General features: G+C 51.6%; 1 protein-coding gene across 1 annotated transcript; it reads right to left on the reverse strand.

Moving 5' to 3' along the window:
* Positions 1-10395: 10395 nt before the first annotated feature.
* Positions 10396-19789, reverse strand: GLCE (glucuronic acid epimerase). Its single transcript, XM_082005093.1, has 3 exons — positions 18296-19789; positions 14440-14685; positions 10396-11965 (listed from the first exon to the last, which is right to left on the reverse strand). Exons 1-3 carry the CDS (start codon positions 18840-18842, stop codon positions 10941-10943), a joined length of 1818 nt encoding a protein of 605 aa, XP_081861219.1. The 5' UTR covers positions 18843-19789; the 3' UTR covers positions 10396-10940.
* Positions 19790-24404: the final 4615 nt, after the last annotated feature.

The following is a 24404-nucleotide window of genomic DNA, read 5'->3' on the forward strand; positions in this document are numbered from 1 at the left end:
GGCTTTGAGGAGGTTGTTATTGCTGCGGGTGGCTGCTGGTATCTGCTCGGCATCTGAGACGAGCAGGCGGCTCCGAGCATACGCGTAAGCTTAAGGCTTTCCAAAATCAGTGCGTTTCAGGCACGTGCTTCAGCTCGTTGCCAGACCCAGCGCTTTCATCCGTCCTCCTCGGGGGATGGCCGCGGCTCAGCGCCCCGTCCCGCTCCTGAAACGCCGCCGACTGAAACTTCCATAAATTCAGCAAACGATCAGCGCAGCCACGCGCTGCTGGTGCGTAGGAGGGGAGGGAAAAGCAACGACCTGCCGGCCCCACGGCACTCGCCCCATCGCACACAGCCCTTTCCCACCCTCAGCTTTCCACGGCGCCTGTGAAAAACCCCAGCCTCCCGGCGCAGACCCACGGGCGAGCTCATGCCGTGCAAACCCTCAGCATCCCCAGGGCAGCGTGAAAAGCAGCAAGCTGAAATGATTCAGGGGAAAAAGCAGAGCGGCCGGTACTTACGGCGCTGCTCCCGGGAGCGGGGCTGGGTCGGATGCCGCGTTATCGCCGGCGCTGGCTCCGGGCGACCGTATTACTCATCTGTGTACAAACACAGCCCACATGGCCGAGGCGCGCTGGAAGCCCGGCCGGGGCGTAGGCAGCCAAGCGAGCGGGCTGGGGCAGGTTTGCCAGAGCCGGCAGCCCGGCAGGAAGGACAGGGAGGCTCTGCCGAAAGCCCTGCTTGCCGCCAGCACCCGGCGGGATGGTCCCCGCACCCCGGCTGGGCTCCGGGGGAAGGACACGGCGGAGGTCAACCCCACCGGCTGCTTTCCCAGATTAGGAGCAAATTAATTCTGGCTCGTCTTTTAGTGGAACAGGAAAAAGGCAACAAAATAAAACCGGAAATAACTGTGGCCAAACGCTCTCAGATCGTGCTCTGGATTAGCTTCAGCCCGGCTGCGAGGAAGCGGAATAAGGGCAGGAAAAAATATTAACTCACAGACCTCCCTGTGCATCTTCAGCTCCCAGGCCCCTCCACTTCAGCACTGGGAAACACCCAAAACTTGCCCAACTGTCCCCAGAGAGATTGACTGTAAAGTTAAGACCCTCCTGTAGATGAAGAGGGAGGTGCTCCCCAACGGGAGAGAGTTCTCACGCCGTTCCCAGCTGGATGGAGGACCACAGCCGGCCGGGAGGCGGGGGTCACCTCGGCTGCCGCGGAGCCCGAGCCGCCGGCTCTCCCCACGCCTGCGCCGGCTGCAAACCCCAGCGCGTTTCCCCTTCTCCTCCCCGACAGAGCCTCTATTTTCGCTGCAGCCGTTGGTAACGTGTTTCACAACACTGGAACGGAGCGGCAGGTTGAGGGCCGCGAGTGGCTGGGGAGGGACGCGCAGGCGCTGCTCCAGTGTTTTTAAGGAGTTGGGAGAACTGGAGCGGCCGTAATGCACTGCTCACAGGTCGCGGGGCGAGGCAAGAAGGGTCATTTGAAATCAGGGCTTGTGGACGTGCGGCACTATCCTGCATTTTAAACACAAGGGAAAGTCTCTTGACATCAGTTTCTGGGTGTAAGCGCCTTACCCCTCCCCTGCCGGCACTGCAGCACGCCTTCCCCTCGGAGGGAGGATGCCTTCCCCTCGGAGGGAGGACGCCTTCCCCTCGGAGGGATGATGCCTTCCCCTCGGAGGGAGGACGCCTTCCCCTCGGAGGGATGATGCCTTCCCCTCGGAGGGATGATGCCTTCCCCTCGGAGGGAGGACGCCTTCCCCTCGGAGGGAGGATGCCTTCCCCTCGGAGGGAGGACGCCTTCCCCTCGGAGGGATGATGCCTTCCCCTCGGAGGGAGGACGCCTTCCCCTCGGAGGATGCCTTCCCAGGGCCCTGCGGCCTCCTTTCAGGTCCTGTTCCCACCAGGAGGGAGGCCTTGGGGCTGCGATCGTGCCCGTTTCCCGATTCCGGAGCCTTGCTGGCTGACCCACGGGCGAGGGGCAGCTAACGGGGCGGGCACAGGGATTTGCACCACTGGGTCCGGTAACGGGCTCCTTATCGAAGCGATCCTCGTGCAGAGGGCCAGATCCCACCAGCAAAGCCACAACCCCATGGCCACAACCCCATGGCCACAACCCCTGCTACCACGAAAAGCATCTCCTATATAGCGGCAAACAGGAGCTTCGGCAGCAGAGGGGCGAGCCCGGGGATGACCTCGCTCCGGCGGGGATGAGGCAGGGATGCGGGGACGGACCACGCAGGGCTGGGTTTATAAACAGCCCTTCTGTTTGGGCGCAGACAGTAAAGCCGTCCCCAGGCAGCGCGGGGCAGGCGGTTCCATCCCAGCGCTGCTCGGAGCAGGAGCTGCGCGTCGCGGGTAACCGGGCGCCTCTGCCTCACGAGCTCCTGCGGCGTTTGCCCCCCTTGCCGGCAAATCGGCACAAAATTGGGATTTGCTTTGGGGGCCGGGGGCGGGTGAGGCCGCGGCCGGGCTGGGCACACGTCTGCGTCTGGCTGCGGGGCAGGGGCCAGCTCGGCGCCCGGGGGAGGCCGTGGCTGACTCCGTCCCGCCGCGGCCCCGGCCCCGCGGGGCTACGGGCCAGGAGAGCCGCGAGCCGGAGGAAGACGCTGCCTCTCAGCCCATTCCACGCTTTTGGCAGTGAGTGTGTGTTTTAAACCATCTCCTCAGCTATTTTTTCCTCCAAACCATTGCCTGTGGAGACCAAGATGCGGATTTACTCTACTTACCCCCTCGCCTGCCCGAGTTGATGAGCTGCAGCCAGTCAAATGAGCTGGAAAGGATGGAGCCTGCTGCTGCGCTGCCGTAAACCCGTGAGATACGTTAAAATGACTCCTGGTTGTTTCTACACGATCGTTGACACAAACCCATCGAATAATCCATCCACGTTTATTTGTGCTGGCGGCTCTCAGCAGCGGAGGAGAGGCTGATGCCTGAGCACTTTCGACCCTGCTTCGGGCACGATCCCAGCACCCGTGTACGAGCAGCCTGGGAAACCTCGTGCTTCCGAGCCCGCGTTTTCAGGGCTTGCAAAGAGCCCCGCGGTGCCTCCCCAGCTGCTGAGTTTCAAACCAGTGGAAACTTCCCAGCACTGAGGGGCTGAACCCCAGCTATGGTTTTTGCAGCAAAATAGGAACTGAGCTGAAACGCAGCCGTGCGAGCAGGACATCCCGGGTCTCTGGAAATCAGCAGTGAGCACAAACCAGCCGAGAGCTTCTGCCGGCTCTTGTCCCTGGGGTCAGAGCACTGGGAAGAGGCACTTGCAGCGGGGACGCTCCCGGCTGCGCGGCTCAGCTGCCTCGCAGCGCGCCGTGCTCTGGGTCAAGGCCTTGCCGGCACGGCACCGAGCCAGCGGGAGACGAGGCGCTGCCAGAGCACCCACACCTTCAGCGAAGGTCTGTGCAGCCCAAAAATCCCACGGGGAAAACGTGCGAGGGGCACACCCCGCCCCACGTGGGTGCAGATGCCTGGGCAGCTCTGCCAGGGGAGCCGGAGCTGCCGGGCTTGGCATCCCATCCCGCCGCCGGCACGCGTTCGCCGGGAGCTGGCCGGATCCACCGCGACGGCGTCAAGCTCCGCTCAGCCTGCAGTGAGGTTCTCAGCTCCCCGGCAGCCGCGCTTTTACCGAGGCCGTTAAAAGCCGGAGAGGATGAAAAATGAAAAAGCGGTATTTGATTGGGCCAGATGCCGCTGCCCCGCGCCGTCGTTAGCGGCGAGCTGGGCGAGCTGAGCTCACCCGTGCCGGGCGCAGGGAGCACCGCTGGTCTGGGGGGGTCACCGCGGCTCTCGGTGCTTGCTGTGGGCAAGGGGTGCCCATGGGAACGCCCCAGGCAGGGCACCCACAGCAGGTTTTGGGGGGCCCAGCTTGGCACAGCAGGCGACTGCTGGGACTTGGGGGCTGAGCAGTGCCAGCGGAGACAGCCCGCGGCTTGGGGACAGGGACGGCGCTGGCACCTCGCGTCCTGGGGAGCGCTGGGCACACGCTCAGCCCTGCACATCGTTCGTCCCCCAGGCTGTGCACAGACCCAGCCCCGTGCGGATGTGCACGGCCACCCCTGCAGATGTGCACGGCCACCCCAGATGTGCACGGCCACCCCTGCAGATGTGCACATCCACCTCCTGGGTGTGCACGTCTCCCTGCAGATGTGCACCCCCCAGATGTGCCCCTGCCCCCGCCGGTGCAGCTGTGACCACCCCCACGCAGCCCCTGCGAGCACGGGGACGGCCACCCCCCGAGGGGCAGGGCACACTGGCGGCCCCGCGCGTGGGACCGCAGCAGGGGCCGTGCCGTGGGTGCCAGCGCTCATCCCTCCCGCGGTCACAGCTCACGGGCCCCGGCTGCACCCCCCGGCCCTCGCCAGCACAGCACACTCTGGTTTTCATCACTCTCTGACTTTTATTTGACCGATAACTGGGCAGCAGGAGCATGAAGGTGCCTTTCCCCAGCTGGCCACACCCCAGAACACGGTCTGCGTTTGCCGAACTGTGGACAAACACCCGCCCTCAAAAAAATTGGCTCCGTGGGTGCTGTGGGGCCCAACGTTGTACCCGGAGCTGCCTGCAAAGCCCTGCCAGCCTGGGGAGAGCCACGGCAGGCTGCCACACTCCCCCCAGCCTGGAAGTGGCAGGCTGAGCCCAGCTTTCAGGCTGAGCCCAGCTTTCGGGCTGAGCCCTGCTTTTGGGCTGAGCCCAGCTTTCGGGCTGAGCCCAGCTTTCGGGCTGAGCCCAGCTTTTACGCTGAGCCCAGCTTTCCGGCTGAGCCCAGCTTTCCAGCTGAGCCCAGCTTCCCGGCCAGCTCGCAGCACCGGGGCGGGCAGAGTCGGGCCCTCGCCGGCTGTGCACGGGCTGCGCTGCCGCCGCCCAGGTCTGACGCACGTGAGAGTGATGGCAACATGCTCCGAGCAAGGATTTCGTCTGCTTTTTTTAATTGTTTAAATTAACTGGAGAGCCTGGGCGCAGACTTTCCCAAAATTTCTGCCAAGGGGCGAAGACCGAGCGTGGGGATGCCCATGCCCTCCTCCCCTCCGCGTCGTGGGAGAGGGGCCAAACTCTCGCTGGAGCACCGGGACTCCATGGGGAAAATCACCCCCCGGCCCTTCCTCTCCATCCCCCGCGCAGGAACGCGTCCCCAAATGTAAACCTACGCCTGGAAGGTGCTTCCTCACCCCCTCATCATCATCATCATCACCTCCCCGGAGCTTCAGGTGCTGCCCTGCCTGCCCGCGGCACCCACGGGCACGGCCGGGTACGGCCCCGCCGCATGCCCGGTGTGAATGTTTAATTCTCTCTCAGCAGCTCGCCTCCCGGTTAGGCACCCGGCCGCCGTCCCGCGGCCCCGCGCAGAGAGAAATGGCGTTTACCACCAGCTGCTTCTGCTGACACTTGGTTCCAACCAGGCCCAGGGAAAACAAAAAGCTACAGTGGAAGATTGGAGCGTTGAATAAGATCCAGCCAAGCCCCGCGAGCGCTCGGGATAAAGACGGGATTTCAATAAAAAGGCTTCTTTATGATCAAATTAACGGGTTGCTATTCCCCACCCGAGCGACGCCATTTGGGTTTTCTCTTTTTTCCCCTCCCAGGAATGGGCTTTGCAGAAATAAGCCGTTTTAGATGCTTCCTGCACCTGCTGAAGGTGCCACCCGGTGCCCGGGGTGCCGGGCCGATTCGGTGCCTTAGAGGCACCGTGTAAAGGCGTTTCCAGTTCCCACTGGGAAAACAGCAGGGAAGGGAGGAAGCCACCGGCCCAGAGCCGGCGCCTGCAGGGCCCCTCCAGAGGGACTGGGGAGCAGAGCTGGGTGCTGGGGGGAGCAGAGCTGGGTGCTGGGGGGAGCAGGGCCGGGTCCTGGGGGGAGCGTGGCCGCAGGACGCGGCAGCCCCCAGCGCACACGCGCCCGTGCCCCCGCAGCCCCCAGCCCTCGCAGCATCCTCAGCGGGCGCCGAGGCCTCTTCCCGCGCATCCTCTAAAGCCTCTTCACACCCGAGAAAAGCTCGGCCGAGGTTTCGCTCGCGAACAGGCGCCTGGGCCGGGGGAACGCGCCCACGCGCCGTTTCCCTCTCCCAGCGCGGGTACCGAAGCTGCCGCCGCCCGTGCCGGAGCCCTGCTGCGCGGGGAAGCCGCTCCGGGCGCAAGCGCCGTCGCTCGTGTTTCCTCGCCGGGGTGGCAGAAAGCCGCCGAAGCCTGACGAATCCGTCCGGGAGGGAACGGCTTAAGGCGCTGGCGCCGCTTAAGCTCAGGCGGGCAACCGGACGGGGCTGTCCGGGCAGGGAGGAGCCTTTCGAGCAGCATTTCTGCTGACGGAGCGGGGCCGGGAGGCACCGGGGCGAGGGGTGGAGGAGGGATGGATCCACAGCGGGCTGGTGCAGAAGGGAGGCGGCACGTGGAGCGTTTTCCCACCAGAAAATACTATTACCCTAGGCTAATCTAGAAAAACAACAGAAAACCCAGCTGAGGGACACCTCACCCTCACCGAGAGCACGACCTGGTACCAGCACCTGCACGTGCCGGGGGCAAGAGCAGAACCTCAAGCGCTTGAGGCCGGGCCAGGGCTCCTGCTTCTGCGCGCGCGGCGCCGGAAGCCCGGCCTCGCTGTAATTAGCCATCCCAGATTTGACGCAGCCTGCTCAGGCACGGCCACAGCGAGCCCCTTCCTGCGGCCGCCGAGAAATAAAGCGCCCTTGGCGTCCGCGCAGCACGAGGGGCCTCCAGCTCCCCGGTCGAAAGGCCGGGTGACGCCCCGGGGGGCGCGGTGCCTCGCCTGCCCCGGGCCGGAGGGCCTGCCGCGGCAGCTGGCAGGAGATGCACGGGAGCCGTCCGTCCCGGCGGGTGCAGACGGACAGACTCCCCTCGCCCGCACCCACTCGCGGGACGGCCCCTCCACTCGCGGCCGGGGTGGTTTGACCCCTTCCGGACCCCGGCGGGCAGCCGCACTCCTCTCCTCCGAGGTGGGATGCGCCCGCGCAGCCACGAGAGCCGGAGCGGGAGCCCTCCGCTCCCCGCTCCCAGCCCCTGCTCGGTAGCGGTTACCACCCCAGTTGCTGAGAGATGGAAATTCAACGCGACGAGCTCGGAAATCGTTTACCGTCCTAGAGATTCAAGCGGGCGAGCGCCGGGACGTCTTTCAACACTTGCGCTTCACCGCTGCACAGCTCCGCCTTGTTTAATAGGCTGCAGCGCTGAGCGCTTGGCATTTATAGCTCCTACTGTTTTTGGAAGAGATTAGGAACGTATAGAAGCAGCTATTTAACATTCAGGAAGTGCAACGCATACATGGGAGTTATCAATCACTCCGGGCAGATGGTAAATGTATCTCCTTTCGCCACAAACTGAGCAGCAAACATCCAAATTCATCACCGAGACGACATATTTAAATCCACTTCTATTTTCACTTCAGATGTTTTTAACAAACTGCGAAGTAACGAAAATCAGTATTTTCACCCAAAGAGTTGGGAGAGAGTGCTGAAGCTCTGCTCGGCTGCGGAAGATTTGCTCTGTGCGTTGCAGTTACGCAAAATTACTCAGGACCACGTCAAACGTGGCATCCTGGGCGCAGGTTGCGTTTACAGCCAAGGAGGCACCGGCTTTCCATCGACCAGGAAAAGTTAGCTCCGATTTACCGGCACTTCTGCACCAAGGTGGGAAGCATCGCTTCAGGCGTGGAGTGGCCGAGGCAGAGATGATCTCAATCCCAACTTTGGGGGGGAATTTTGATAGGACTTGCACATTTTTAGCTGAAAATGGGAATTAAAAGTGTGGTGCGCTTCTTGCAACCTCAGCAGACCACCTCTTGTCTTTGTTAGGGTATTTCTTCGGCCACCACTTAGTTAAAATTGTTTTTTAACCAAAAAATCGTATGAACTCAAAATGAGATGCATTTAGCAGAAATAACTCACCCCAGCAACATAGTGAGTGCACTTTACTTGAGCAGACAGAGAATATACAGCCGTGGTCCTTACCCCAAGACAGCAAACCGTTGAAGAAAGAACATTTTCTGTCTTTCTTAGAATAAAATCCTTCTAAAATTCCCTAAAAGGAGACATCTCAGAACCACTAAGACGACTGCTCATCAGGCAGTCACCACACATAGGGCAGAAGGAAGCGACTGAAATCATGAAAACGCCCCAGGCTTGTCTTAAGATAAAAAAATTTATTTTACAGTCTTATAAAGCAGCTTTACATTAAGCACAAACGTTGATCCATTTACTTTGTATATAAACATAGTAGAACCTTTCCCTCTGCAAAAAGTCATGTCTCGCTGTATATAAAACTAACATGTGCACATTGTGCTTAAACTGCAAAGTCTGTACAGCTTTACAAAGGACTACCCTTTACAAGAGCATCCTGTAAACAATTTATTGCATATTTAACACATGGTGTATATCCCACATGTGGAAAAAAAAAAGTATAAAAAAAATAAAGTACAATTACAAGGTGAATGAAAATAGCAGCTTTCAGTGAATGTCTTGCACAATGGCCGAGAAAAACAGCACTGCCACACTTGTACAGTTGTGCTTGTGTGTCACTGGTTTGCATATACCCATGCGCACGGTGTTTCCGATGGAGTCTATGTACAGTAAGCCTCATGGAAAGATTAAACAGATCTTAGGGACTAAGACCTTTGTCAGTTTGAAGACTGAAAACAAACAAACAAAAGCCAACTTAAGTGAACTCGATGAAGTTATGGGCACCTACGTCCAATAATCCTCTTCCACTGCACAATTCAATTAAGAAAACAACAGGAGAAACGCCCACACTAAGCCTCTTCGGTTCTACAGCCTCTGACGGTGGTTGATTTAGTTTACACGTGTGCGCTAAGGCCAACGAAAACGCAATGGAGATGTTAAGGATAAGGTGGTCTGGCAGGACCGACGGCATTGGCATGGCCAACCCACGCTTCTGAGCTCACCTATCCAAAGCCGCCAGGCTGCGCCTCACGAAGCACTGAAAGATCAGTGACACTGCGATTTTTCAACTGGCATTAATTAAAAAAAAAAAAAGAGGAAATTGTGGCCTCCATAAGGCACCGATACCGTCTCTTGAGCCGTACCCAAAGAGTCTCTCTAGATTCTTCAAATCCAAAACGGGCAAAAGATGGAGGAAACACGCAGGAAAAAGATGTTTCTGCGTTTGCAGTAAGGACCAGTTGTTTGTAAAGGAAGCACATTTTTCTGGGTTTTGCTTGTGTGTGTGTGCGTGTATACACATGTACGTAAAAAAAAAATTCACCTCTGCTACCTTTGGTATTGAAATTTCTCCTGTGACATCCACTTCTCATATCAACTGATGTGATCGCAGCATGCGTTTGCAAAGATCAAGTAATTATAAAGTTGTTTGAAATACCCACACAAAATAGAAAAGGCATCAAAAAATGGAGAAAAGAAAGAGAAATAATCAAGATGCATATTGTCCTTGTGCCCAGCCTTTTTCGTGATTTGAATGAACTTTGTCCTCAGTATGAGCATCCGAAGCTTAATCCCCACCTACATGTAATAGGATCAGTGGAAAAACCCCACACCTAATGCACGCCCTTCCCATGCCGGCATACGTCGAGTCTGGGACTCTTAAAGCAAACACCAGCATGCCTCAGCAGAGCTGATAACCCGGTATTTGCTACGCCACCAAACTAAACACCCTCGATCCAACGATGCAGTTGGCTGGCTTTACGCTTCTGGCTCAACCAGGACGCTACAGGCCGAGAAGGCGGGCTAACGGCGGGTGTAAAGGATTGACAAAGAGGAAAAAGAAACCGTCTGGTTTCTTCTGCGTTACAGAAGCACAGTGAAAACATTTGGGTTCGGATGCATGTGTTTGGTTATTGCACGGGTACCCTTGCTCGCCTGGCAGAGCCACGTTAACGAAGCACACCCAGGAAGCCAGTGCTGGAGGCGTAGCGACCCCTTACATGACGAGTAAGATGGTTGGCAGAGGTGAAACTTGGTATTAAAGCACAGGTGGAGCTTGAAAGCCCTCTGGGGTAATTTTAATTTTTAAAATGCTTGATATACTCAAGCAGGTTAAAAATGAAAATCACCATAGGAAAACCTTAATTAATTCCAATTGAATTTCCTGCACGCTACTCAAACTGAGCTCCACGTCACGCTCAGGAATTCAAGCCAAGCCTCCCAAAGAACCAAGTTGCCAAAGCTTAGAGAAACCTCTCGGATGTAATTAAAATTACAGTACAAAACATCAGGCTCCACGACAAGAGATTCCAGCTACCAGGGAGGAGATGACACCAGCAAACCTGACGGGTGATGGTAAATTTGGCTTTATAAAAGAGGGGTGGCATGGTTGCAGGCTTTGTGAGGTCCGCGAGCCCCACCGAGTTGTGCTTACGTGATGTGACTTTGAAGCCTGCACGCGGTCCGTGTGTTTTCCGTCCGCATGTCTGTAAAGAAACCACACAGCTAAAGGATCTCCATACAGAGAACTGGAAAAAAACAACAACAAAAAAAGTGTATTTTTCACCTCAAGAAAAGAATCTGTATAAAAAAACCCACCTTTAAGAAGATACACTGTCCACTACCCAGGCTACAAGTAAATACACATTTACGGCGTTACACCACATGATCTGTTACGCTGTTCCAACATATACACATATAACTCCGTTTTAGAAGAGGCCACAGACTAACTTTTCAGGCAAGTGCTGGACTTTAGAGACCTGTATGGCTTCTGCAAATATTTTCCTACAAAAAGGAAAAAAAAACCCCCAAAAAACGTCCCCAAACTCAGGAGCACAAAGGGGATTTGCTGATAAGTTTTGCTCTGGAGCACTAAGGACAGGTGAAGTTCCCAAATCCTACCCACCAGACCCAAATATTTTCACACTGGAATGCAATGATTTCAGGAGATCAGTTTTAAGGATCACTTCTTTGAAATGGTCTGTAAAAAAATTTAGGACGCAACCTTTGAAACCGTACCTCCGCGAGGCAGCAGGACCGAGGGGTTTGGTTGTGAGCTCTAGTTGTGCTTGGCCCGGCCGCCTCGCAGGTAGCTCTTCCACCTCTTGACGAACTCTTTGAAGATGGGGGACTCGTCTATGGTGCTGAGGAGCTGGAGCTGGTTGATGTGGGTGGTGTGGTAGTCCCAGCGGGCCAGGTTGGGTGCGGTGCCGAGCATGAAGTGCCGAAGGTCGTAGATGGTCCCTGAGCCGGTGTCGTAGAGGGGAAGCATGGCCTTCAGGGACTCCATGCCCCGCTCGTAGAGGACCCGTGCCTCCTTCCCCAGCTTCTCCCCAGCTGTTTCTTTTAAGTCATACAGCCCGATTAAGGAGTACATGAAACCGTTGAGCACAAAGGAGCTGGGCGAGGTCGGGTACTCCTCGTACCAGTCGTGCCGGTTCATGAAGATGGCTTTCACCCCGTGCTGCTCCGACGGCAGCTTGTACGGCGCCGTCGCCCGCAGAGCTGAGCTGAGGAACGCGTGGTCCTTCGTCAGCAGGTAGGCCCGCACCAGCGTCGAGATGGCCTGTCCTTGTGCCATGGCCGAGTACCAGCCCGGGTCCAAGGACTTAAATCCTTCCCCCAGCTTCCTCGTCACCATGATGGGCCAGCCGCCCCTCTCGTCCTGGTTCCTCACCAGCCACTTGCTGGCAGCAAAAAAAGCCGCCATGTGAGCGGTTGCAGAGATGGTGACGTTATCGAGGAAGCCTCTACCCTTTGCTACCAGCCTCACCACTCTCTTGGGCATGATCTTCGTCTGCTTCACAGCTTTCGTGTTCGAGAGGCCGACGCCTTTCCGCAGGTCGGTCACCAGGTCTCTGGTGAGGGTGCTCCAGCTAGTCCTGGGACCGATGCCGTAGTAGATGTCCCGGTCCTTAAAAGCGATGAGCTGGGTGTTGGAGACGTAGTGCACGGTGAAGAGCTGGTTCTTCTCCGTCGTCTCGAGAACCACAGAAACGCTCCCGTTCGTTACGAATTTGAGATCAAAAGAAATAATAAAATCTCGAGTGTTCCCAAGCTGCAGAGATACCCCCTCGGTATTTTCTGCAAAACAAACAAAAAAAAGCCTTGTTCAGTGGTAAAACACTCATTTCTCCAAAACGTTTAAGCTATGAAGTGCAGCTTCCAGAGGTAAGCCCTCTTCCCAGGCAGGATCCAAAAGCTTTTAGGGCAGCCCATCAATAATTCAATCATTCTTGCTGCGCGCTATCATATATTATTTAATTAAGGATAAAAGTAAATCCGTGAGCGAAGGCCGACTCCCGCAGTACCGGGGAGAACTCGTTTGCGTCTTACGTTAGCAGGCTGCAGCGCTTCGCTGCGGAGCAGAGTGCCAGGGGCTTGATCAATGGCTTTACCAGACGCTTCTGCTGACAGAGCCGGACGTTTCCTACCGGATGGGGCACAGCAGCCACGCTGCAAGACCGCGGATGCTGCGTGATTTTCCTCTTCTGTAATTCAAAACCAACAACCATCCTTTTGTTCCAAACTGAAAATTTCACTTTCCAGAAAAGACATCAAAAATGCGGCGCCACTTGAGCAGTCGCATTTCTGAATAAAGCTCCGTTTTCAGGGGGAAAAAAAAAAAAAAAAAAAAAAAAGCCGGGAGTGCCGAGAAGCAGGTATTTAGGATCCTCCCAGGACTAATATTAAAGTCTGCGAGTTTTTTCTTTCCCAACCTGACAGTTCCAAAAACCAGTGCGCCAATTAGTTTAATGGGGAAAAAAACCAGAAAAGAACATAGAAAGACTAATGTGTTAAACTATTTATTAACCTCTCCATCGGCAAAACTCAGTATAATTAAAAAACCCCAAACAACTAAATAAAGCTGCTAGGCAATACCACATAACGAAATCCAGCGTTCTCTCGCAGGCTAGATTTTAGAATGTAAAATCAACTCCTCCCCCAAAAACCTACACTAGAAGATCAAAGGGCTAATTAATTTGTAAGGCTGTGTGCAAATCCTGTAGCTTTGAAGACACAGAGGGACGATAAACACTTCAAGACAGTCATCTCAAATTAACGGCTCTCCATAAACGAAGTTCTCCCGCGCGAAGCAACTGTTTCCTTACTGCTACTTCTCGATGGGTGAAATACCCCCTAAACGTTTCCACGCGCGACCAGCGAGTTATGGTCGGCTGCTTGTGCACAGCAGAGGCTCTTCCCCGTCTCCCAAACTCATCTGCGGCATTTTGCAACGTCTTGTGCTCTAAGGTGCTATTGTACGGTACCTATTATTCTGACCGAATGTCGCGTTTCCCAATCTTTTAAAGTAAAAGCTTCACTCTGAGTTTTGAAGATCAGCATCTGCTTCGGGAGAAGAAACCGAGCGCTTTGTTACGCAACGGTTTGCTCCTATGAAAAATCTAATTAAAAAACCGCACTCGCAACTCCTGTCAAGTAAGTTTTATGGTTCCTTGTAAATAAATGCTTGTGTGATAACGAAGTGAATTATAATAGAGGGGGAAAAAAAGAGTTTTAAGAAACGAAGGAGAACTAAAGGCTGCCTGTTGTTTGCACTGCCTTAAGCGCCTATAAATCCATTACTTAAGGCCATCTAAGACTAGTAGATGCATACCGCGGCCTTGGAGCCCCACAGATTACTCTGCCATCAATAAAGGATGAGGAGAGAATACGTAACAGATCTTTTAGCCTTTCCTCTCCCCGTATTTATCTACTACAAAGACACAAGAGTGTTCGACAATTTTTTCCCTGGAGACCCAGGCCTAAGGTGCCAACTGAAAATTACTTCATTGTCTTTTTAAGTAATGGACTCATTAATTCTAATGGGTATTGATTGAGGAAAAATACATTATGTCCTTATTAACGAGCCTGTCCTAGCACAAAGGCAACTCCTGCATGAAATAATGAATTTCCCTGCTAAGTACGAAAGAGAACACGGTAAATGGAAGAGACGGCAACAAAATGCATCTTGCACGTCTGCGGGTGAAGGAGGGCACCCGTACGCAGCCCCAGATCTTCACCGTCCGCCCCCAGCCCTCTGCAAATCCCTGCGTGGCACGAGGGCAGCTGCTCCCTCTTGCTGCCTTGTTTAAGGCAACCTGGGTTAGCCAGAACCAAGATCTCAAATTTTGCAAAACTAATTGCATCCCAATGAAGAGAGAGATCCCGGGTCCAACCGGAGAGCCGCACGTGCTACACTTGCTCCAGGCTGAAAATAGACCTTATCTATCATCTGTCAACATCTGCTTATCACACGTCACTGCTATTTCCCAGGCTTCACAACTGGTTCAATTTTTTTTTAATTTTTTTTGCTTCTATTTTGAGACAGAAGCTGAAAGGCTCAGGAAACGTGACTGTAGCTTCTCATTGCCCTCCATGCACACATCCCCCCCTTTTTTCATTAAAATAATGACATTCTCAGGTGAGATCTTAAGAATGGGAAGTCACGCAGGATAAATGAAAACACATTAATCCCACCAAGTTAAAGATCCCACGGTACCATCTGTGCAAATTAACGGACGTGGCTTAGCTGCCACGCATTTAGGATAACCCACCTGGAGCGACAAACTGTTTAACACTAGTGAACTTGGCTTTATCAGACACTGTGGAGAGAGAGCAGCCTTTCGGCACCGTCCAGTCCACGGACCTGCTGGGTTTGTCCTTCTCTTCGGCCGTTTCGTACACCTCGACGTGAGGTGGTTTCTCCGTCAGGTTTTTACTGTAGTGACTTAACCCGTACTGTGCAATCTGGATGGGGTAGAAATAGCCTTGAGGTCCCCACTGCGTGGACAACGGCACACCTACGAGAGAGGGGGGGAAAAAAAAAAAAGAGTATTTTATCGGCACATTTTCAAAAACCACTCCTCCTCCACACCCCATCACTCCTTTACTTCTGCCAAATGGTACTTCTAGGCTTCACTGTTAGTTAGAATCGAGGAAAGTCCTGTTCATGGAGTGAATTGCTCCCCTTTATACTGAAATCTGCGACTAGTCAAAACTAAGCAGATCTGAGTGGCAGAGAAGTCCTTATCACAGTCTTCCATACATTCTCATTTAATTGTTTACTGAAGCATCATACTTATTTTAAAATGCATTTAAAACGCCCTAACGGATTTCCCCCCCTACCCCAGAGACCACTAAATCTCCAAACGACGTTACGTCTAACACAATCCCTCCAACGCCACATAAATCTTTGCAAATTTAGTGTAGATGTTATTACTAGATTTAGGCAAGAGTTATTTGATGCTAAAAGAGCAATTTACCCAGCATCCGCAAATCTGCTCCAATTACCTCGGCTCCCCTAAGAGCAGTACAAGCGCAGTCTGAAGCGATGCCTGCAGGAACCGGGCGGGCTCTCCGTGCAACGCCAGCAGCGTCTGCCCCAGTGCTTCCACCCAAAGCTGTCCCTTGGCTTCAGAGCTACCGCTCCAGCCCAGCCGGCCCTGGCATTAACCCCCCGCACACGACTCCCTGTCCCAACGGCCGGCGGCCTCGCAGGAGAGCCCACTTCTCACTCTTAATTTAGGGTTAGGGGGATTTTACAGTTAAAAGTCGGCACCGACCAGAAGGACCCCCTGGAGCACAGCCTCCTTAGAGGCTTCAAAGGAGCATCACAGAGAACACCTTCCGTAGCCTGACGGACTGGCCTTCACAGGCAAAACCCGCCGAATGAGCTCAGACGACGTCACACGCGCTCGATACAGAGCTTCCACCCTCCGTTACCACCGTCAGCAGAGGCACCCGCAGCAAGCCCCGCCGGGCCCAGGCGCTGCCCCGCCTGCCCTCCGCCAGCTCCCCGCTCTCCGTTGCTCGGGGTGGAGAAACCCTCACGCCATGAACTGCCTTCTGCATTGCTGGCTGCGGGGAAAGGGAGCTTGCTTCCGTGGAGGAGGCTTATTCATACACATACCTGCACAGGCAAGCAATTCCCACGATACTTAAGACACGGATAAAAACTGGGTTCTCCTAAAGTCCTGAATTTTATTTGGAACCAATTCCCAACTTCTAAATACGAATCCAAAGTGGGAACATATCACTGTGACCCTCTTGCAGGAAACCGAGGATATTTAGTACTGTAAACCTTTGCATGCACGTAAGAAAAGAAAAAAGAAGGTGAAAATAAACAAGTTGGCATTTGCACCATTTTCCCCCCTTGGCAACGTCAAGCTCAGAAACCAATTTCTTCTGAAATCTGGTACAATGAAAAGATTACTTAAACTAAATGTAAAAAGATACATTTTCATACACATTTTGGTGCTTTGTGTTACTAATAAATATCACCGAGGGAGATGTGATGGCTTACTGCTGCCTAAAGAGAAAACCGTCACGGGAAATATTCAAATACCATGTATTATCTCAACTCCTGGAAGCCAGCTTGCTTATTAATGCTAAGCATTTTCAGTTAAGGGTGCATTCATTGAGACTGAAAGATGCAAAAAAAGAAATCTGCTAGAAGAGCTTTCCTTGAAATTTATACAAGATGACAAGATTAAATTCTCCAGGTCATAGGAGGTAACACCACATTAACCTTGCAGAAAGAGAAGGTGAAAATATAACACGATTTTTTTTTCATCATGCAGCAACATGAGAATCTCTAGGGCTGGAATGATGCAAGGCAATAGGTCTGAGAACCTATTATAATATTAAAAACCCTTCCTTACACACTACAACTATTTCTCTTCTCCGACCTGTTTGCTGTAAAGGCAGTAACTCCATTGCCTTTACAAAATCCAGGCTCTGGCACCACCTTTCCTAATGATAGGTCTTAAATCACATGCTGCAAAAAAGCAAGGTTTGTAGGTAAGTAACCACACTGTCCAGCATTAAACTCGCCAGCCTCGAGGCTTAAGTAGAGAGCAGCTACACGCAGCACCTCGCACGCACATCTGGCAAGGCAAGAGGCTGCAGAATCTGTACCAATTTTCAATCAGTTCTTACTGATTTTCACCTTTTTGCTGAAAAACGTCACAAGAACTGCTGAATCCAGTCGCAAGGGGCATCTCGTGCATCTTCCACATTCCGCACAGAAACTGGTGGGGCTGCAAGACCTAGGCTCAGGCCCCTGCCCCAGCAACAAAAGCAGCACCCATGGCTATTATTCACATTCGCAAGCTGTGCCTAATCAGCAATGACCGTAGCAATTAGAAAGGAAAGCCTTCTCCTCAGCCTCGCCCGGTGGCCGTAAACCCTGAGCAGGGCAATGCTCACACAGAGTGGATGTGTAGTTACCAGGATGCATGTGCACCTTCGCGAGAGCCCTGCCTCCCTTCCTTGACAGATGTAACGAGGATGAGAGTTAAAAAAACAATAAAAACGTGAGAGTAGCCTTAAAAAAAACCCAAACAACTGACATATCCTATGCATTTGTTTATGTGAATCCTTTACAGACAAATTAATTGCACGCCAGCTTTTTGCAGTGACCGTGTCATGGGCAGAGCTCATATCAACACAGCAGAGCATCACTGATCAGCGAGATGCATGAAAATTGATGTATTTTATTCCTTAAGTGAAAGTTGGTCTTTAATTTATGAGGGGTCACAGTGTCACATTCCATAATAGTTTTATTAAGTCATTAATTTTTTAATACGAAGCTCGACAAGAATTTTCTGCGATCAAATCTTTGCCAAGATGCGGGAAGACCTTGCGTACTAATTACCGGTTGCACAGTTTAGCAAAACTGCAAATTGGAAAGGTTTTACCGTGTATTAATTTTATCCAGGGATGCTTCGGTGGCTGGAGAGCTTTTTGACCTTGCAGCAGTTCTCCAAAACCTCCTGACCTTGCTGCGGGCAGCAGCACCTTCCGCAGGACGCGGCGATGCCCTGCCTGCCCCGGGCACACAAAACCCTCCCCGCTTGCCCTGGAGCAGCCCAGCAGGGAAGGTTCGGCTGTTGGATCTCCAGCACTGCCCCAGCAATGCAAGGAGACAGGATATTGTTAAACTTGAAGACAAAACCCCAAATATTAAGCTGCCTGCGAGCAGCCAGGCTGTTCCACAAGTGCTGGCGGTGCCGTTTGGCTCAGAGCGTGGGGCTGTATCTGTGCCCGCAGGGAAGCAGGAGCCTCCTCAGACCAGCAAGGGCAGGCTTATTTTTTTTAATTTTATATTTTAAAATAATTGTGACTCCCTGACAGACACGACAAGCGTCAACGGCAATGCCAAAACCTGACAGCAGCGCTGTAAGAGAAGCGTCCTGGCACCTCCGGAGTTTGCTGCAACCGGTAAAACCAGAGATGCAGGACAGGAGCTGGGAAAACTTGGCATGAAGCGGAGATTGCGCGCAATTCTCAAAGGTTTTTTTATCAAGGCTATCATGACAAAATTAAGATCACTTTGCATCTCAAATGATGGCAGCAAATTTTAAGAAACATTTCAACTATTCAAAAAAAAAAAAAATACTTGACACAAACCTTCGACACCACTTATGCATTTGACTCTGTCTCGAACCTCTACGTTGTAGCCCTCAAAGGACATGAAGACCCCGTCGGGGTGGTAAGGTGCTCGCTGTGTGTATACTTTGGAGTAGCTATGAGAGAATTCAAACCTGTCATAACCATCGTACTGAGCAATTTTCCCATAAACCTCAAAGTATTTCTCTACCCAGCTGAACGGCAGGAAGACCTCGTTGCCTTCCCTCCTCCCTTTAACGGTGTGCTCGTCATTGATCAGACAGTCAATCTCCTCGTACTTCAGCCCCGGGGCTTTGTTGCCGTTGAAGCCTCCCGCGACGGGGGGAGCCTTCTGCTGCTCTTGGGGCGATGCCTCCTCGCTCTGCTGCCGGGCCGGGTCGCTCTCGGAGGCGGCGGCAGCTCGGCGTTCGGGGCCGGCGAGGCTGCGCGGGAACGGGCCGGCTCTGTCGGAGGAGCATCGGTTCCAGAGCAGCACCGTCACCAGGGTGAAGAGGGCGCAGATGACAATCAGAGTCTTGTAGTTGACCCGAGCTGCCAAGCAACGCATATTCACACCATACCTGCAAAACAGAAAGGGGAGAGGTTTTTAAGAAGCGGTGCTTACAGCTGGAGCAGTTGGTTTTGCCAATTCAGAGCCCCGGTAGAGCCTGTCCGGCGGCAGCGTTGCCATGTGCACGCCATGATGGTGTTCGGTGGGAAGGCACCTAGAAGAGAATTTGCATTTTTCCAGCTCTCTGTAAGCAACGAGATCAATTGTACCAAATTGTGACACACCTCCTGGCTGCGACAACAGATTGTTTCATCAAATGCAAATGATGCAAAGAAAGAGCGGCGATCGCAGGGCAACCGCTTCTAAATAAAAGGTTTGACGACGAGATGCTTGGCAGCCACCGGGTATCAGCAAACAAACTCTCGCCAGCCTCAGCGCACAAGAAGAAGAGAAATCCTCAGCAGAATATAACTGCCACCTACCCAACACCATGAAAAGAGGGATTTCCAACAAAACAGCCATACAATCAAAGCCTGAAGCCTAAAAATATTCATAGATCACACAGCTGAAATTACCGAGATACCTACATAAAAAGGGGTGGCTATTTTTGCACTTTTTTTTTTTTTTTTTTTCCCCAAAAGTACAAGCTATAAACATTTACTGAGAAGAAACCCAATGCTCAAGGCTGGACCCATTCTTGATGTTACCCCATCTCAAATGCACTTTTAAAACAATAATGTGTATGAGGAGGAGCAACTGGGCTGGTAACGGAGAACTTCACAGCCAGAGCCCTGACGGGACGGTGCCAGCGGCCCCGAGCCAGGAGCCTCCAGAAGCAGCGAAAGAGGTTCTGGGAAAGTACAGGACTGCCCCTGGGGACAGGACCTCCACGGACGCGCCCGGCGGCTCACATGTCCTGCTCCCCCAGCAGAAGGCAGAAATGCTGTAAACCCTCTCCTGGGATTTTCTTTTATTTTTTTCTGCAAGATAAACCCCCTGCTGCATGAAGTGTGCTCCAACAGCGCCGTTACAGCCCCGACAAGGAGCAAGGCTGAGCGGCATGAAAATAAATCCAGAAGTTCAACTGATTTCAGCCCGTCTGCTCTGAAGACCCTACTTTTGCTGAGGAATGAAGTCCTTCAAACAAATGACGCGCATTTTTCAAATGCGCAGGAATATTCAAGATACACTTCATAAAATCCTTATTAAACAGAAATTTAATTTCGCCTCCCTAGTAAGCCACAGTATCGGAGCTGCTGAATTACGTTTTAAACCCTTTGCTTAATTGCAGCCCCATCTGACGTCCGCGGGGGCCGCTGGCAGCTGAGCCGGGGGCTCGCGCAGCCCCGGACCCGCCAGGATGGTCTGGTGGCGCTGGATCCGGCCAGCGGGGACTTCAACAAGGTGCTCCAGAAGCGGGTGCAGATATTGCAGATGTCCTGCTGATAGGCAGGAGTTAACCATACAGCAATTAAAAGGAGTTTCACCTCGAGATCCACCCCCCGCTTTTAAAATGGAAATAATCAATTATCTCTCACCGGTTTTATGCTTCCATACTGTAAGCACCATCTGGTCACTTAAAACTGGATTTTAAAAGATAAGTGTCTTATTTTCTGAAAGCCCAGTTTACTACAAGCTTTTAGAGAACATAAATTTATATATAATTGTATTTTTATGGAAATGCTAGCATAAGAATAAATCCAATTTTCTGCATCAGCAGATAATTTTTAGTGATGATGCTTTCAGGATGACCTCAACAAATATGTTCCGCTGTCTTTACACAAAGGGATAATTCACTTTTAAATAGGGAACGACATTTCTGACACACTTCACCCTTACCTATAAAACTCAAAATTAATTAAGCCATCCAGATTACCAGGGGATGGGGAGAGGGGGAAGGCGAAACGCCGTCACCACGCTTTTTACATCCCTACGACCCCACGCCCGTTGCTCCGTGGGTTTAAATGGCCTCGGTAGCTGCGGAAAGGTCCTGGCTACGCGCTCCTGCACGGCTTTTGTTTTATGTGGGTTCTGCTGCCTCGGACAGTAGAGAATTTGGAGCGGTGCAAAGCGTTTCCTATGGGAAGAGCAGGAGATGCTGCAGGTCGGGCCCAGCTGCATCCGTCCTTCCTGGCAACGCCACTGAAATATTTAGTTTTTATGATCTATAAATGGACTGAAAAGGATTCTGAAAGAAAAGTGGAGTATTTTCAGAGAACCATCACATTAAGTCTCACCAGTCACCGAAAAAATCTAGAAATATCAGTGCAGGAGAGAGGCTTATTACATGTTAAATGGAGAGATGGATTTTTATTCGACTGCAGGAAAAAAAAAGAGAATTCAGAATTTCAACAGTAGAAAGAGGTAATTTAAACCCACAAAGGGACTGTGTTAAATTGGTTTATTCCCTTGCTGCTCTTATGAAAAGGATTTTATCATACCATCCTTAAAAGATTTAAGGAGCACAACACGGGAAAGTAGTTTTAAGGTATGAAGTAATATATCCACGAGACCCACGTGTTTTCTCTTCATTTTGCAGGATGACGTACCTAGCCTCTCTAAGGCTGTGCACCCACCATCTCGCTGTTTATCACAAAAGCCGATCCAGTAATACTGGAGCTACGGGTTTTAAAGGACAAATACTTCCCAGAAGTCTGGCTAAAACTCCTGGAATTCCTCGGCCGAGTTACTACTTTGGGCTACGGAAGGGGCTGCAGCAGAGCGATGCGCTGCTGTTATTTACAGCTGAGACCAACACCCGCGCTGGCCCACAGCGACAGCGCAAATCGATAAATTAATACTCGGCTGGTTTTACACTGTTTATGCTTACGTAGTTGCTGTACAGATCATTATATAAATTCTAATTAAAATGCAATGAAATGGCATTTCTTCCAGAGTGAACGGCTATTTCAAACGTATCCCAAAACAGGGATGCGATTAAAGAAACTTATTTTGCCAATTGAAGTGAGGCGTCATGGCTTCTGAGACACTGTTTTTAATACAAAGAACAACTGCTTAAATAAAAATAAAATCTTGATACCGCTGCTTTATTAATGATGCCTGGAAAAAGGACAAATCTTGGTATTCCGTGCTGTGAATGAGGAATCCACAGTCCCAGTTGTGTAGCTGAGAATGACAGATTCAGTTCTGGTACTCAGTTCTTACATAAAACCAAGTTATTCACATTCTAAAAATAGATATGTCTCTCTCTCTCTTAGGAACTCCCTTATAAGACCGCGTTTTTGATCTGCAAAACTGTGTTGAATATATTAAAAGTAAGAATTTCTCTAAGTCCAGACTATTGCCAGGTTTCTGTGTACTCATGGGGAAAATTATTTTTTATATATATATGTGTGTATATATTTTTTTTAATATATGTGCGTGTGTATGTACACACACACACACACACATATTCTTTATCAATGAGCAATTCCTTGACCACTTCCTTTTGATCAACACCAGCATCAGCCCGAACAGTAACTCTCCAGTTCATCACTTCGCTCCACTTTCCAGGTGTGGGAATTAACTGGAGAACTACCACGATATTTAGCATTTCTTTGGTTTTCCAAGAACCATTAAAATCCAACTATTCCAAAAAAACATCCCAGTTTCATTACGATACCTCAGCAGGAGTTACACAGGAGTGTTAAGCTGGAAATGTTAAATTCCAGCAGATGCTATAATCACATCCTCCTCTGTTAGAGATAAATTTGCCATTGCAGCAAATGATGAGATTGATGCAACACTTCCAGGCACAGGCGTGTCCACTGAATCCTTCTGACTCTCCTGTAGTGCTGTTTATACCCACACTACCTGCACCTATTGAAGATCTTAAGCCGAACCTAATTTTAACTGAACTTTAGAACCATTTCTTGAACTCATCTGGCCACCGACATTTCATTAATTTCCGTCTCTCAGTTTTATTTTTTAGAAGTTTATATTACCAATGTTAAACTATCCTTTGGCGTTATAAAATACTGCATGTTATATAATTTTATATAATTACATTTTATATAATGGAATAAAAATTGTAATTCCTGTCAAAAAACAGTAAGAGGACTCTTTGAAAAGTCTGCGACGACAGAGCAAAGGAACGAAGATGCCTTTCCTCCACTGTCACTGTGCTCTGCTCACTCCCCAAACACCCAGGAAACAGCACAGCCCTTGTATTAGTCCGAACAACTCTGGAAGGAAAGAAGGTAAAGCAAAAAGAAGAATAAAATCCAGAAACAGTTAACTTCTCTAGTAAACCCTACAAGAAGGTGAAGCGAAGAAGCCGGGGTTCCTCGGAAAAGCAACATCCCTGCTGCTTCTGGGTAACTGGTGAGGTTTTTATTGAAGGGCTTTCTCCTGAAAGATCAGCCATTCCCGATTTAAGTTGTTTTAACACATCTTTGCTTGCATGTTGTCCTCCCAGCCCCCAAAAGTAGGGCGACTGTGGGATCCTCGTCATTTGTAGCTTACTTTAGCGTGAGCAGGAATAGGTTTGATCCCTTGCGCACCTTCACAGGCGCAGCAGAGATGGATGCATTTAAGACTAATTCATTTTCATATCGTATTTTCAAAACAAAAATAAAATAATTTACTTACAATTCCTGTTACGTAGCTTGCCTTTTCACGGCACTTACACAAGAGCAAAATGCAATTTCTTTTCCTGCTGAAAGATCATAAAACCAGCAACAGAATCGCTGGACATGCTTTGTGGGAGAGCAGGATGTGATGGGCAGGTGGAGAGGAGGACAGGCACCGAGTCCCGGGATCCCTCCTGGTGCTTCGCTCGTCACTACTCAGCTTGGAAGCCCAGGATGAACACAGGAGGCTTCTCTCTTGGATATGACCGTCGGGTATTCGGCCGTTTGTAAGTCCAGCAGCCAAGGCTGCAGTCGTTTTGCACGCCGTTGTGTTTGTAAGCGATACCCTCCAGCACAGGAAGTTCTCGGGGCATGTTCTAGGCAGGAGGATGCAGCTCCCCAGGCACAGAAGCACCGTCTGCACCTCCCGAGAGAGGGAAAAGGGAAGATGCGCTCCGAAAAGCACTTCTTTCCCAGTCGTGATCAACGTGATGTGGCGAATTCATTTTAAACCAAGTGGCGTGGCAGCGGGTAACCTGCAGCAATCCTCGGACTTACCATCCCAATCTTGTTTCAGAAAGTGAGATCTCGTTTCTGCAGCGGGGCGAGACTGCAGTGCTGCTGCCGTCCCACCTGCCCACGAGAGCATTTCACCTCCAGCGCCTGCGCCGGTCCTCACAGGGTCTGGGCTTCCACAACCTGAACGTATTTCCAGTGGAACGGGAAGACCCTGCTCCCGGGAGGACCCCAAAGCAGCAGCACAGTCCTGCTGCCCAGAGCCTCCCCAGGGCCCTTCCAAAAAAAACCTGCCTTCGGGTGTTTTTCAAGTGTCACTGGCATTCACAGTCAAAAAAGAAAGCCTATTAAACCAGCGTCGCGTCCTGACACTGGACACAACACTCTGCCTAAGGGCTGATGCATTTTACCCAGGCTAGAGGCGAGAATTTAAAGCTTTCTCACAGCTCCCAAAGGTCGCGGCTGTGCAGGTCACCGGTGACACTGCAGTTACAGCAGGATGAATGCAGACAGGCCACGTGCTTTTATTTGT

This window comes from Phaethon aethereus (genome assembly GCF_964289735.1).
Source record: "Phaethon aethereus genome assembly, chromosome: 12".
In the NCBI taxonomy this organism is placed as follows: Eukaryota; Metazoa; Chordata; class Aves; order Phaethontiformes; family Phaethontidae; genus Phaethon; species Phaethon aethereus.